Genomic DNA, 16,692 nt, shown 5'->3' with positions numbered 1-16,692 from the left:
TAGGAAGAAAACGTCTTTTAAAAGTTCTGCAACTCTTTATTTTCAGAGAGTGACTATCTATTGCATGTGATAAGCAATTGCAACCACGCGGTACTCAAATAGCAAATGAGTGAATAGTGTTTTAAAAATACAGTGGTACCTCAGGTTACATACGCTTCAGGTTACATACGCTTCAGGTTACAGACTCCGTTAACCCAGAAATAGTGCTTCAGGTTAAGAACTTTGCTTCAGGATGAGAACAGAAATTGTGTTCCGGCAGCGCGGCAGCAGCAGGAGGCCCCATTAGCTACAGTGGTGCTTCAGGTTAAGAACAGTTTCAGGTTAAGTACGGACCTCCGGAACGAATTAAGTACTTTGTACAACTGTGGGTGGTTTTCTGACAATATTCCAGCTTTCGGTTCTTTTTTGCTGCTTATTTTATATTGTGGTGCTTTTTTTTTTAACTGCTGTTATTGCACACCACTTTTTGTCCATTTTTGATAGGAAAGCATGGAAATAGCCTGTTTATTTCCCAATTCTGTATTAAGCATTTGGAATCAAGATTGCTTCAGAATGTTAGGAAAAGTGACAGAGTGAGGGTATTAAGTCAGCTTGCCATACGTCAGGAAAACTCATGACATGTCCTGGTTTTCGGGTGTAAAAATGGCATGGGGGGGGTAATTTTGCCAAATCAACAAAATGTCACCCCAAATGTGTGGCAAAAGCTTAAAATTGCCCAAAAAAGCTCAACAGCTTTCCTGTGGGTGTCAGGAATTTTACTTTTTGAAATATGGCAACCCTAATATTAAGTAATGTGCAATGGTTGGTTCTGATGTAACACTTAACTATGGTTTAGGGTTACACGAATTTCCTTTGGACCTGTATTCTCTCCTCTCACCTGCTACATTTGCTGAAATTCCCTCTTTTACACAAGTATTGATGGTGCAAAAGTCCTGGTATGCTTTCTATTTAGCCTCCCCACTGCTGTGACAAGGAGCTGATCAGAAGCAATGACTTCCATTTTCAGTTTATTCTGCTTTGTCCTTATATCTGAACTGGGACAAACTGTGGTTAGCTCCAACTGTGGTTTGTTTGAACGAGTGAACTTAAAAACCATGGTTTATGATCTGGGCTTGTTTGGATAAACCATTGCTAAAGCTTACTGTAGTTCCTGCTTCAGACAAAATAACAAACTACAATTAGTTTTAAAAGGAACCAGAAATTTCCAGTCTATTGCCCTCAGCCATGCAAGGGGGTTTGGGGGGGTTGGGAAGCAGACAAACTATGGCTTAGCATCATGCACACACGAAGTGACTGTTGTGTCATTTTTCTTCAAACACTAGGAGCCCGTTGTTAACTCTCCAATTGTTTGACTTCACCTCTGAAGGCACAGTCTTCCGCTGTCTCCCGAAATAGATGGATGCCAATGAAGAACCAATTGATAATGTTCTCTGTGTGGCTTATGCTTCCTTTCTCAATGCGAGTGATATTTAGGTGCTCACGACTTTCCCAATCCCTGCAGGGCTCTTGAGCAAGGAAGCATAAGCTATTGCAGTAGCTATACTTTTGGTGGGGTGAGACCACCCCTAGCACATAACACAGATGCTTAAAAGCTCTCAGTATACCTGAAGGAGCATCTCCACCCCCATCGATCAGCCTGGACACTGAGGTCCAGCTCCAAAGGTCTTCTGGCAGTTCCCTCACTGCGAGAAGTGAGGTTACAGGGAACCAGGCAGAGGGCCTTCTTGGTAGTGGCGCCCGCCCTGTGGAATGCCCTCCCATCAGATGTCAAAGAAATAAACAACTATCTGACTATTGGAAGGCATCTGAAGGCAGCCCTGTATAGGGAAGTTTTTAATGGTTGATGTTTTATTGTGTTTTTAATATTCTGTTGGGAGCCGTGCAGAGTGGCTGGGGAAACCCAGCCAGAGAGGCGAGGTATGAATAATAAATTAGTATTAAATTATTATCTCACCAGCTGTCGATATGTTACCAGGCTAAGTTCGGGAATCATCTCTTAATTTGCCAGTCCCTTAACAGCTTGGGTCCAGGATGCCTTGAGTCCTGCCTGATCCTTTATAGCCCTGCCTAATCACTGGGATCTTCAGTGAGTTCCCCATTGCTCCGATGCCCAGCTCTGTGGACTCCACCCCACTGTCTGGGATGGGACAGCCCCCCTGTCCCAACTGAGCTTCAGATGCTTTACAAAGACCTTTCTATTTCAGCAGGCATCTTAAGGAAGTTTCTGTGATTAATCTAGATCTTTTTTCTTTTAGTTTTTATTTATAATTTTCAAGTTTATACATTTCATTCGTTTTACAATCAATTTGACATTTCAAAATTTGACATCCTTCCCTCTCTTTCTGCGGTTCCTTAAATTTATTTATTTTTTAATATCTTCTGCATATCCAAATTCGTTTCAATTGCTCATTTAATTATCTACTGTAAATATACCGTATTTTTTGCACCATAACACTCACTTTTTCCTCCTAGAAAGTAAGGGGAAATGTCTGTGCGTGTTATGGAGCGAATGCCTACGGATGGCGGGGGGATCTGCTGTGGTCGTGAGCAGAGGATCCATGGTTCCCCTTCCTTCCCTCCTCCGTGGCTCGCTTTGAAACAACAAAGCAGGAGAAGAGCCGCTGAGTGGGGAGGAGAGAGGGACAGAGAGCCTGCTTGCTTTAAAGGAGCAAAGCGGGAGAGGAGAGGAGCCGCTTACACGGGTCACCCCAAATTCACCAGCAGATCACATAGCATGTCCATGGCTACAGCTTGCACCAAAAAAATCACGCACCCACTGTTGCCTGGGGCCGCAGTGGTGCAAAAACGTGGTTACAAAGCATGGATCCACATGGATCCTCAGGATTTTTGCATTGGGCTACCCCAAACTCACCGTCAGATCACATGTCTGTGGCCACAGCAGGAACCACAAAAATCATACATCCACTGTTTCGTTTAGAATATTTTTTTTTCTTGTTTTCCTCCTCTAAAAACTACATGCGTGTTATGGTCGGGTGCGTGTTATAGAGCGAAAAATACGGTATACTCTTGTGAAACTGCCTTGAAGCGTACCTCTGCCGCGATGTTCCTATATGCTTCCTACTTTCCACTTGCCTTTTGACATGCCCGGAAACTAATCCCTTTAGGAACAATTGCATTTGCCTGATCCTGCCTTGGGGAGCTGGGACTGGATGACCACTTCCCTCATTATTATCCTGCCACTCTGTGAATTTGTGTTGGTTCAATGAGCTGATCACACATTTGCTTTCTCTACCCCCTGCTACCCGTCTCCCTAACAAAACATGCGCTGGCCTTTGACCAGCAAATGGCAGCCATGTTGTTTTTAGCAGACGCTAATTATTTGGGCTGGGGTGAATGTTTACTGCTTTGCCTAGGAGATTTAGCCATAAATTAGACGGGAGAGGACCTCTGGGTAAATACCTTCATGCTTCATCACCCTTAATGTGTTAATTAGCTACTAACGGTGCCAATAAATTGGACCTGTCGGGAAATAATGGCTTCCTTGGCTAGTTTGAATCTACAGGTGTAGCTGAAGAATGCAACCCACAAAGTAGCTACAGAAGAAGAGAACTGGGCAAGGGCACAAAGGGAAGAGCTTTGGAATAAAAACCCACTTTTAGTAACATTAAACCAAGTCTGCACACCCATGTGAGGCTTTCACCAGGCTGAATCTGAATCCAGCTCAGGAGGAGCACTTCTTGCTCCTCCAGGTTTAATGCCCTTCTTTCTTTCTTTCTTTTGCAGTTTCCTATAGGCAACAAAAATAGGGAGAGTGAGATTTGTCGCAGGGTATGCTGCTGCCAAGCTGCACTGCGTGCCTGCATTGGAATTTGAAATCATGCCTATGTATTTATGGTTGATGGAAGGTCAGAGGTCTGCTTAAAGGCAATTTCAAGCTCGGATTGGGCTGTCGGTCTGAAACCCTTAATGATTACACATAGCGTTATGTTTAAAGCGCGACGGAGGATTTGCTCAAATGTCCATTTTCCACAAGGGTAATATAATTGGGAATCTGTGGTCCATCTCCTTTAATTCTCTCTACATTTTTTTGTGTTAAATTGAGCCTGCTCCTGTGCCTTTGGCTAAATCCAGGGTACAAATATTAAACAGGTGAAGCTTTTCCTGTTCTAGAAACTTTGGGGAAAGTTTCCCTAGCAAACTTTTTGGGTGTCTGGCCAAAAATCCCTACATTTAAAGGAAATCATAATTCATTCTCGTTTCATGTGCTTCCTGCTCCAAAACCAAATCATCTTTCTCTCCTCTACAGAGATTATCTTATGACCAGTTAAGAAAGTCTTCCTTTCCTTCTAGCAAAAGTCTTTATGACTACCCACCCATGCCACACTAAGAAGGCATATTTTGAAAGCCCTTGTCATAGGCAATGTCACAGTTGCTTATAAATTTAGCAAAAGTTTCCCCTGGACCTTGTACTATAGAAGCAATTCCCTCCACCCCAATTCTCCCTACCACCATGATGTGCAGGGTTAAAGTTCCTTGTTGAAAAATACAAGGAAAATTGCTGATTGGATGCCATAACAGTGGATGATCCCTTTGTTATGACAAGGTTTCTCTGCGTCATTTCTGTGGATGTCGGAAATTATGACGTCTGCCGAAGGCAGGCTGAGCTAGCAAACAGAGGAAAGGAGGAAGAAAGTGTGTCGAGAGACTCTTGGCTATTTAAGAGTATTTACGCAAAATTATGTTCTTGCACTGCTTTAAATTTTATGGCAACAGTCGAGAGGAAATGGTTTTATGCAGGCATCCAGCCATGCTAAGCAAATGTGGGAATTGTTGAAACTAGTAGTTGCCACAGACCTACTACTTCTGGCTTCAGGTACTTGGTGTGAGCAGCAGCACATCGTCAGGCTGCTGCCAGCGACTTCCGGCCAGTTGCCCAGGAACGTACAGAGACAAGGAAATGTTTCTTACTGTCTGCTTTTTATTCAGTATTTACAGAGAGAAGCTATAGTACCCAGCCTCTTGGATAATGGTGTTTCCCCAAGTGAATCTGCACCCCCCTCCCATCTCTCCCACTTAATAATTCATCAATCTCATTGTCTCTCCTATGGGTGCTGATCAGTGCCCTCTGTCTTTGAGCTCTTTGCTCTCCTACTTTCAAGGCCTGCCGGGTTCTGGGAGATGGAGGATCTGGAATGCTTTCTAAAGACACTGTGTCCATCAGCTGTCGCCCTCCTGGTGCTTCCTCTTCCTCTTCCTCCTCTCCCATTATTTCCCAACTTTCCCCCTCATCTGCCTCTGAGCTGTGACCTCCCTCAAACCCCTGTTGTAAATCTAAACTCTCTTCCTCTTCTTCCTCCCTGGAAGGGTCAAGCTGGGGAGGTGGTCTCCACCATTCCTCCTCTCCCCAGTCCCTGACGATCATACTGCTTGAGACTGGAGCAAATCAGTTGCCGGGACTGAAAGTCCATGCCTCCTCAGGGCTTTCCCCAAGCAATCAGAGACTGTACCTGTGTGTAGCCAACCTCTCCTCTGCTCCCTTTTCATTCCTCTTCTGGTTCTGGCAGGCAGGAGGGGAGCTTGTTGCAAAAGTAGGGAATCATAGAATCACAGAATTGTAGCGTTGGAAGGGACCCTGAGGAATGTCTAGTCCAGCCAACCCCCTGCAATGCAACAGGAATACGCAGCTGTCCCATACAGGGATCGTACCTGCAACCCTGGCATTATCAGCACCTTGCTCTAAGCAACTGAGCTATCCAGAGATTCTTGTGACTTTTCACCAGCCTGACTCATCTCTGCCTCTTAGGCTCCCTCACTCCACTCTCCTGCCTCTGATTCTTGACTGTTCTTTGCCACAGACTCTCCCAGCCCTCTAAGCCCTGTTACCTTTCAACATCTCCTCTACCCAGTCTTCTTCCTCTTTTCCTTCTGACCACTCCTCGTTGTCCCACCTCCACTGCCCGGGCCCTGAGCCTTTTTCCCTCGGTGGTTTCCACACTGGTTCCTCCCGCCATTCCTGTGTCCAACCAGTCCATGGCCAATGGTTTATTTCTTTAGAAAGATCTGCAGACCACTTATTGACATTGATCTCAAAGCAGCATGCATCGTAAGGAGCCCAATTAACGCAAGCACAGTTATAATTTTGGGTAGTAAGCTGGACAATGACCTGTTGCAGACACAATTTCCCTGCTCTCCTAACAATAGTTGGGAGACTGGGAACACTTTGAGGGGTCAAATGCTTCCCCCTCCTCTCTTCTGCCCTGTGCAAAATCCTCCTGTGCTGTTTGCTTCTAGGGCTGCCATATTTGGAAGAGCAAAAAAGAGGACACATTGACCCACTTCTACTTTTAAATACTCCTACTATACGTAGGCTATAGAAGCTGTGATATATTGCTAGTAGCTAGGGGTGGGAGCACGACACGTGGGGCTTTTAAAATTGTTTTTATTTTAAAAACGTCTTGGATTAGTGTAAACAAAAAACCAAAAAACCCAGACATTTTGCCAAATTTTAAAAATCTGCCCAGACAGAAATTTTAATCCTGAAAAAGAGGACATGTCCTGGAAAAAGAAGACATATGGCAACCTTATTGTGGTGCTGACCATAGTTAATATAGTGCAGCTGTAAAAGAAAACCATGGTTAAGGCTGACAAGGGAAAGGGAAGGGATTTGCATGTGAGGAATTAGAAGGGATGGAACATATATGATAATACTTTTTATTAGTTTTCAATTACAGTCCAATAATAGCCACATTATAACAATGCCAAATTATAATACAATTACTAATACCAATCATTAAGATACCAAATTATATAATTTACCATAGGTGGCCCCCCGCCTGCTAGAATTGATGGTTTGATGATTTTATTTCTGCGTTCCAAAATCTTAGTTTCAATTACACTCCAGTCAAGATAACAATCTCTTACACAACAGCTGCAGTATTAACAACTTCCATTCGTACTGACAAATTAAATGATTTATAAGACTACAGGTGAGGCAGTCAAACTATATCCTTATTCTTCCTGTTTGTGGCAATTATTCTGTTCGTGGTGTTTCTTCCTGTCCTTGTAAAATGTTGTGTCTTATCTTTTCCCGGTTGATCCTGTTCTCCGTCATGCCTTGGGCAGAGCTGATATCTCATTGTTGTTTCACTACACCAGTGTGGTGTAGTGGTGCAGAGCAGTGGACTCATAATCTGGTGAACTGGGTTTGATTCCCCGCTCTTCCACTTGCAGCTGCTGGGTGACCTTGGGCCAGTCACACTTCTCTGAAGTCTCTCAGCCCCACTCACCTCACAGAGTGTTTGTTGTGGGGGAGGAAGGGAAAGGAGATTGTTAGCCGCTTTAAGACTCCTTAGGGTAGTGATAAAGCCAGATATCAGATCCAAACTCTTCTTCCTCTTGTTTCAGAAATTCTCCATTGCTCCGTCTCATGCTTCTTTATTTTGCAACTTTACCAGCAGCTGCAAAAACCACACTGTCACAATTAATAACCTGTTTCCACCATTTTCCCTCTCAGCCTGGGAAGGAGAGTGATCTGTCGAAGTGCAAATGGCTCAGTAATTAACCACATGGAGGGATGGAGCATATGAACTCATGGCACACTCCAAATCTCTGGGGTTAGGAAGATCAGGAGTGTTTCACTTGCACAGGAATTATGGAAGTTGAAACTGCTGCCTAATACCAAATTTTACCATTGTATTTTTCAGGTTACATCCAGGCCTGTCGAGGACTCATGATTGCCGCTGTCTGTCTTGGGTTCTTTGGCTCCGTCTTTGCACTGGTTGGGATGAAATGTACGAAAATTGGAGGCTCGGACCAGACGAAAGCTAAAATTGCCTGTTTAGCTGGCTTTATTTTCATACTGTGCGGTAAATATGAAATTATAAATGCTCTGTGTTTTACACCAAGTGGATGTAAAGCTGTTCTTAATTTCATCATCGTCATCCAGTTACTGAACATCTGGTACTAACTAAACATCTGGTTCTCCATCTGCTGCTTTTTTTCAGGGCTCTGTGCTATGGCTGGTTGCTCCCTGTATGCAAATCGAATCACGTCGGAATTCTTCGATCCCACATATATTGCCCAAAAGTAAGTCAGAGGGAGGGGTGTGCATTGGGACTTTTCAAAGATATGTAGGTGGGCTGCAATTGTTTCTTTAATTTCTACTATATGCTTTAATTTACATATGCAAAATGCAGGCAGAAATGTCCCATCAAAAGTAGCATGACTATACAGGGTGGTCCAATACAGGTGTAATCGGATATAAGCCCCACTGAGTTAAGTGAGGTTTACTCCCTGGTAAGTGGGTTCAGTGGGTTCAGGTTAAGGGGTGATATGATAGCCATGTTCAAATATATAAAAGGATGTCACATAGAGGAGGGAGAAAGGTTGTTTTCTGCTGCTCCAGAGAAGCGGACACGGAGCAATGGATCCAAACTACAAGAAAGAAGATTCCACCTAAACATTAGGAAGAACTTCCTGACAGTAGGAGCTGTTCGACAGTGGAATTTGCTGCCAAGGAGTGTGGTGGAGTCTCCTTTTTTGGAGGTCTTTAAGCAGAGGATTGACAACCATATGTCAGGAGTGCTCTGATGGTGTTTCCTGCTTGGCAGGGGGTTGGACTTGATGGCCCTTGTGGTCTCTTCCAACTCTATGATTCTATGATTCTAGGAGTGTAGATAGAGTGCAGATAGATTTGTCTGCACGTGGCTTTTCAGATTCGCCAGTTTTCTCAAATTTGAGAAAAGAGGCAGCCCCTTCTTTTTGCATCTTGCGTCTTTCCCGAGCCTCTCATTTGCTTCCCTCTGCCACCTGCCAGCAAAACCTCTTTGCTGCAGAAGATGGTGGATGACAAGTCCAGAAAATGAAAAAGAGGTGAGAGAAAGGCTACTGTCTCTTCTGCTGCACAAGGAAGTTTTAAAGGTGTGTGTGCACATTTTACATGCTACAACATAAAAGATTGCTGGATAAATGCCCCAGATATGAATGATTATGTAAAGGTAAAGGGACCCCTGACCGTTAGGTCCAGTCATGGACAACTCTGGGGTTGTGGTGCTCATCTCGCTTTATTGGCAGAGGGAGCCAGCGTACAGCTTCCAGGTCATGTGGCCAGCATGACTAAGCCACTTCTGGTGAACCAGAGCAGCACACGGAAACGCAGTTTACCTTCCCACAGGAGTGGTACCTATTTATCTACTTGCACTTTGACCTGCTTTCGAACTGCTATGTTGGCAGGAGCAGGGACCGGGCAATGGGAGCTCACCCCATCACGAGGATTCGAACCGCTGACCTTCTGATCGGCAAGCCCTAGGCTCTGTGGCTTAACCCACAGCACCACCCGCGCCATCAAATCAGTATTGACTGCAATTTTTTTTATTTTAAAAAATGATAGGCATGTGACTCATGTAATAATAAGTCCTTTAATTATCCAAATAATTTATTTATCTTGAAACATCCATACTCTGCCTGTCAACGCGAAAGTGAGATGAGCACCGCAACCCCATAGTCACCTTTGACTGGACTTAACTGTCCAGGGGTCCTTTTTCTGCCTGTCAACTGAAGATCTTGTGGCAGGTTACAAAATCTGAAGGCAGTCCTGTTTAGGGAAGTTTTTAATATTTGATGTTTTATCGTGTTTTTAATATTCTGTTGGGAGCCGCCCAGAGAGGCTGGGGAAACCCAGCCAATTGGGCAGGGTATAAATAATAAATTATTATTATTATTAAAATATTTAAAATAGGCAATGGTACAATACTTACTAGAATGGAACAAAAGTGCATTTATAAACCAGTTAAGATTTTTAAAATCTGTAAGCGATGTATAATATAAAAACACACACAATATATAATTAAAACAAAAATTCCCCCCTAGTTTTCGGATGTCGCAAAGTGCCTCACTGCAACCGAATCTCCTGGCCTGGAACTGAGTCTTCTGATCCAAATTTACTGCAGGTTTTTTAGAAATACAGTGGTACCCCAGGTTAAGTACTTAATTCATTCCGGAGGTCCATACTTAACCTGAAACTGTTCTTAACCTGAAGCACCACTTTAGCTAATGGGGCCTCCTGCTGCCGCCGCACCGCCAGAGCCCGATTTCTGTTCTCATCCTGAAGCAAAGTTCTTAACCTGAAGCACTATTTCTGGGTTAGCGGAGTCTGTAACCTGAAGTGTATGTAACCTGAGGTACCACTGTACAAAAATGCAAGGTTTGAGGTACACAAACAGCACCAAAGAGATGCATCCTCATCAACCTCGTTGTTGTAGTTAAATTGTATTCTTGAATGTAGTACAGTGGTATCTCGAAAGTCAAACGGAATCTGTTCCGGAAATCCATTTGACTTCCAAAACATTCGGAAACCAAGGTGCAGCTTCCGATTGGCTTCAGGAAGCTCCTACAGCCAATCAGAACCCGCAGAACCTGCGTTGGACATTCAGGTTCCAAAGAACGTTCGCAAACCGGAACACTCACTTCCGGGTTTGCGGTGTTCAGGAGCCAAAATGTTTGAGTCGCAAGGCGTTTGATTTCCAAGGTATGACTGCATGTTTCTGCGGGTCATACTTATTTCTGTGTTGAATAAGTAGATCAAAACTTGTAAAAGTAGTGAGGCTGCATGGGCCTGTAACTCACTTACCTGCTTTAGGACACCCACAGTAAATATTTAGGTTTATCATGCCTTACACCTTTAACAGCCAGCTTAATACACATAAATTTAGCATGTGGTGCATTTTCCAGAAAATATTTTTTTTGCACCTGGCTCAAAGGAGTGAAAACCAGCTTGCTCAAAACATGGTTACCAGAGGCTAAAGTACAGGGATGAGATGGCAGCAGTGATTATTTTAATTTGCTACAGCAGGGATTATTTATTGTTAATAATATTTATTAAATTCGTATACCTCCCTACACCTGCAGGGCGGTTCACATCATTGAAATGCAATATAAAAACCTGTAGCCCTCAATATGTTGTTTTAGATCTTCCCCAGTTTTCATCCATATCAGAATGTTTCTTAAAATGTTATAAAGAGGGGTTTTCTCCCATTGTTTTGAGTCTTGTTGTTTGCTACCCTGAGCTCATTAGGGAGGAAGGATGGGATATATATATATATATTTAATTGCTTGTTGAGGAGTTCTGTAAGCCTATCTTGAAAGCTCTGTACTTTGCTAACCGTGTCTACTCAGAAATAAGTCCTATTGAGTTCTATAAGTCTTACTTCCAGGTAAGTGAAGTTGGGAGAGGGGGGGAAACCTAGTCAAAATTTTGACATTCATTTATCTATTATCAGCCTTAACAGGGATTACCTGTTTTGCTGGAAGTAAAATCCATCTGAATCTATGGACATGCTTCCATGCCTGTGGCGGTTGCTTGCCAAGGGTGTTTGGAGTCTAGAACTATAACACATGGCAAATGAAAAAGGCAAATATCCAAAACAGCAGAAGTTCTGGTGACTTTTTGTTCTGTTCTGAAGTACACTGTGTACTGCTCCCACAAAGTTGTTCAGTGAAAATATATGTTAATATGTTGCATGGCTTTGTTTATCTGTGTCACACCAAAAATACGAAATGAATGAAACCTATTTTCTGATTAAACAATTTACGAAGCAAGAATGTATCGCTTACCTGCAGGTATGAATTAGGAGCGGCTTTGTTCATTGGATGGGCCGGATCGGCACTTTGCATAATTGGCGGCAGCATATTCTGCTTCTCGATTGCCGAAAACAATAAAACTCCAAGGTACAGATCACACCAGCTTTATTGAAATTAATGCATTAGCATATTTCTAATTATTAAACGTGTAAGAAAGTAAGCTATGCAGATCCAGTTTGCATATCTTTCAAAAACAAACTTAGGGTTTGGGAACAACTGGTTGAAATGTGGAGGGGATAAAACACCTTTAAGGAAACTCTTCTTTGATATTAGTTGTCTGTATAAGGCTTTAGTGCAACGTGAGATGCTGTGTGGCAGAAGCTGATACCAAAAGCTCCATTTGCATCATGGAGATGCCTTTAATGTTTCCTCTCTAAAGGGGTATCTCGTGTGTTTTCATCGCTCTTAAGAAGCATAGCGTCCTGTCCTTTGCTGCTACACAAAGAACCTGAACTCCTGTCTCTGCCAAAGTCTTTGATGAGTGAATCAGATCAGCATAGATTGCACAGTGCAGGAGGTATCTAAGTTGCACAGATGATACTCAACTTACGTTCTGGGGATAGCGCATAAAGGCAAAATCGTGCATGATCAAAAGACATTGTGTTCAATGGCAGGTGAGATTGCCAAAGTCTCTCCCCCCCCGACTCTCACCCTCTTTCTGCTCCCCCCCCCCTTTAATTTATTTTGCCAAGTGTGCAAAGCTGAACGTGCACCAAATAAAAGTGTGTAAGTTGAGAGCTACTTATACAGGCATCCCCCTGTATATATAGGACAGAGGAAGCCCCAAAGAGACCAGAGGTTCAGCAGGGCTTTGTTTAGGCTGCTCAGTCGCCCCACCTAACAGCTGGCACGTGAGGCAGTGCAGCAGCAGCGGCAGCTGCTTTCCCACACGTCCTCCAGTCTCCAGACGGCCCCAGAGCTTCAACTCCAGATATTTTGGTCTGGATTGGAGAGAGAGCTGGAGAGAGAGCTGGAGAGCAGGGGGAAATAGGCACTTAGAGACTTTTCAGAGGGTGCTCCCCACTTTACACGATTTCACACAGACACATCGTGTGGGAGGACGCCTGTATAGACAACTGGCTAACCACAAGCACTTCTTTATTTCACTTCCCTCTTCATGCTATGACCCTCCCCATGGTTATCCAGTACCCTGAGCTCCTCTCATTCCTCCTAAAGATCCTCCCCTCCATGACACCTCCATGGGGCTCATGACAATTAGGTTTCATGATTCAGGAACCAAGGGCTGATAACTCTGAATCTAGGAGATATTTTAATTCTTTTACAGTAAAGGAACTAGGGCAACTCTGCAGATATCTTTTCATTTCTCCAGGTGCGGGATGCAAAGCATCCCACAGCTGGATGGCCGTATGTTCCCTGGGTCTAATCAGAATGCTTCTCACACAGTTCTGTGGTGACATAAGGAGTGAAGGAGACCTGGAATTCTTTGCTGAAAGTAAAAAAGGGAAATGAACGTGGCTCTTGATCACTTCAAGAAAGCAGGAGCAAGGAAGCCATATTGTGGTTCATGTGGAGGATTGACTCTTTAGGTGACTCTTTAGGAGGACGTTCTATTTCCCAATTGGCAGGGGCCTGAATCCGTGCAATCCAGCTGTGAAGTGGCGACCCGACACCTGCACGATTCCTATTGCACAATCTCCCCTGAAGGCCCCCCCCCAACACACAAAAGTTGTGCATTCCCAGTGATGGCAAACAAACGTGACCTGCAGAGCTGACTACAAAGAACATTTGCATCCCTGGGTGAAGATACTGCACACATGTAGGGATAATACAAGCCACGGGCTGAAGACCACGCGAAGAGCCCTTTGGCACCAGGCATTGGGGATGATAAATGGGCTAGGTCATTTGATAGGGAGGCAACAAGAATTTTTTAATCTTATTGAAAGTTGGTTGATGATTGTCATCAATAAATGAATGAGCAGGATAGGATTAGTGCCAACACTTCTAGTGATCTGAACTATGTGTACTTACAGTGTAGACAGAGAGTGTAACTACAATTAAGTAATTCTACTTACTTCAGCTACTGGGTCAAAGACTTTCCTCTGTCTTTCCATCTTGGAAGAATACTCTATAATCTACACTCTACAGTTATAGAAAAAACGCTATGAAAATGCTATTAAAAATGTTATAAATATATATATGCAATTTGCCATTGAACTCTAAAGGAAAAAAGGAAAAAAGAAAAGAACTCTGCAGGCTGTTTGGGCTCTGGGTCCTTTGTATCCAGGCCCAAATATGCAAAATAAAAATATCAATCACACCAATATGGAAAATGCATGACTTAAATGATAAGAAGTGACTGCTGAAAACAACTGGAGCATTGCAATTCTTTGGGATAAAAGTACCAGCCTTTTCCAAACTGGTTCCTTTGCCCTGATAGGCACACATTCATGCCCTCCCCCCAACCATTTGTCCAAGCAGGTAAACCCATTTCTAGTACGAAATGTAGGCAATATTGTCACTTGCCTCAATTTCTTAACGTTGGCCTTTGTTAGGAAGGATTCCACAGCTTCAGCTCTTCTTTGAGAAATGAAGATCTCGTAATCATTAGATGGCAGCTTTCTTTTCCTTGGTTTGGCCATTAACTCGACTTTCCATGCTTTTGACCCTGCTGGGCTAAACGTTTGACCTACATGTTTTGGTAACCTCAGGCCTTAAGGGGCAATCTGAGCTCCCTCGGTCAATGAAGCAAAGCTATGGGAATGCTTTGCACGAAACTCATTGTGGTTCTGGGTGTCTAGACACAAAGATGGATGTGGGCATGTTGAGAATTCAGAAGTCAATGTGGGATCTTTGTTAATTGCCTTGTGGGCAGATACATCCTTGCATTCTTCCGACGCTTTGCCGTTTTAGTGACAGGAGAGCATTCCACTGCAACCTGGGAAGATTGCCCTAAAAACTTGTTTTGACTTTGATTCCATCCTTTTTGGTCACAGAAAGACTTCTCCCCAAGACTGGCAAAATAAGGCCTCTCCTCCTAGCTGCCCCAAATGGCTGGTTGGTTTTAATTTCCAGCGCTAGAGGCATACTGACCAACTCTGTCAGTTCCTTATCTTTCAGCTTAACCCTACCACAATACCATCCCATCATGAAACTATAGGGAATAAAAATCAGAAGAATCTTTATTTGCATCAGCCACTAGCCATAATGATAAAATAAAGTAAAATAAAATGTACAGTGGTGCCTCGCAAGACAAAAAGAATCCGTTCTGTGATTCTCTTCGTCTAGCGGTTTTTTCGTCTTGCGAAGCAAGCCCATTGAAGGATTAGTGGATTAGCGCTATTAGCGGCTTTTAGCGGCTTATCTGCCGATCGGATCAGCTGATAAGCAGCTTAGCGGCTTAGAAAAAGGGGGGGGAGGGAAAAAAACCAGCAGGAACTCGCAAGACATTTCCGTCTTGCGAAGCAAGCCCATAGGAAATTCGTTTTGCGAAGCACCTCCAAAACGGAAAACTCTTTCGTCTAGCGAATTTTCCGTCTTGCGAGGCATTCGTCTTGCGGGGCACCACTGTACTGAAGAGGTAAAAATTTAACTCTACAAGATACATTTTGGAGGTTTACATCAATAATCAAATAATAAATCTTATTCTAATTGCCCCCATGCTAAAAACCTCACAGTTTTTGCTGCCACCTGATCATCTTGATCTGCTAAAAGAAAGGACACAGTAGCAATGGTTGAGTGACCTGGAATGGGAAATAATAGAGGGGTAACAAACTCACTCCTCAAATCTTTACAAAGCGTGCAAACCAGAAGCACATGAGTCACTGACTCAATACTGCCATCTCCACAGGGACATAACCGTTTTTCCAGTGGAATTTTGAAACTATAGGGAGGTCAAACCAACCCCACTAGCCTATTTGCCTAACCTGCTTTGTTTCAGAATTAAAAAGATTTGCAAAGGGTGCCAGGAGACCTCGGTGCAACGTACACTCCACATTAGAGTAAATAATTTGCCAGAGTTGACCTTTTCATATATTTCCTTCGTGGTTGTGTAATAATGTCCAGTCAGCCAACTTGAGGATATATTGAACATGTGATCCCAGCCACCTGGAGTCACAAGGTTTGTATTTAACTAGCGGCCCAAGCTGGGGGTCACATCCGAACCTCATGCATCAAACTCACATCCACACACAATTCAGTGCATATATTCCTTAGGACCCTAGTAAGTTGGACCCTAGTAAGTTAGGGACATGGGTGGCGCTGTGGGTTAAACCACAGAGCCTAGGGCTTGCTGATCAGAAGGTCGGCAGTTCAAATTCCCGCGACAGGGTGAGCTCCCGTTGCTCAGTCCCTGCTCCTGCCAACCTAGCAGTTCAAAAACATGAAGTGCAAGTAGATAAATAGGTAGCACTCCAGCAGGAAGGTAAATGGTGTTTCCGTGCGCTGCTCTGGTTTCCCCAGAAGCGGCTCAGTCATGCTGGCCACATGACCCATAAAAACTGTCTGCGGACAAACGTCGGCTCCCTTGGCCAGTAAAGAGAGATGAGCGCCGCAACCCCATAGGCGTTTGCGACTGGACTTAACTGTCAGGGGTCCTTTACCTTTTAAGTTACTCTCAGGTAAGCATGTAGAAGATTGTAGCCCAACTGACATGTTTATTCAGAAGTAAGTCTCACGTATAGGAGTGCACTGTTAGGTAATGAACTGGAAAACGCCGTTATAAAAAATTACTAAGTGGCTGGAGGAAAGTCCTTAGCCCTCAATCTGCCAATACAGGCAGTGATCATTTTAGGTGCGTCCAATATGTTTGTGACAGTGCACTTGCGCATCGTGCCGAACCCGAAAGTGACCTGAAAATGTCACAAAAAGGGGTGGGGCCAGGGCGGAGTCTTTTCAATGTTGTTTCAAATATACTCGATTTCACTCAAACGTGTGGCACCACGAACATAACCCCGGCGTAAATTGTGAGTTGCCTGTCTAGAAAAGGCAGTGCTTCAGAACTGTTTGATAGATTATTATTTTTAAAAAGTTATCAAGATAGTAACTTAGTTCAGAAATAACGACAAGCCAAACTGTAGCTCAACACAAATACACAAAAGTGTAGACTCTCCAAGTGAAGATGTTTGCTGTTTTGCT

The 16,692-nt window shown here is 43.7% G+C and overlaps 1 protein-coding gene across 4 annotated transcripts in view; it reads left to right on the top strand.

The window, feature by feature from the left end:
- CLDN10 (claudin 10) overlaps positions 1 to 16,692 on the top strand; it is an 87,125-nt gene that overhangs the window by 69,175 nt on the left and 1,258 nt on the right. For all 4 annotated transcript variants that reach the window (XM_083501347.1, XM_083501344.1, XM_083501346.1 and 1 more), the window contains 3 exons: positions 7,665 to 7,826; positions 7,965 to 8,046; positions 11,578 to 11,685. In XM_083501347.1, coding sequence (XP_083357473.1) covers positions 7,665 to 7,826; positions 7,965 to 8,046; positions 11,578 to 11,685 — 352 coding nt within the window. The remainder of the gene's footprint in view (positions 1 to 7,664; positions 7,827 to 7,964; positions 8,047 to 11,577; positions 11,686 to 16,692) is intronic.

This window comes from Podarcis liolepis (genome assembly GCF_965112155.1).
Source record: "Podarcis liolepis genome assembly, chromosome: 4".
Lineage (NCBI taxonomy): Eukaryota > Metazoa > Chordata > Lepidosauria > Squamata > Lacertidae > Podarcis > Podarcis liolepis.
This window is presented reverse-complemented; position numbering and strand designations above follow the sequence as displayed.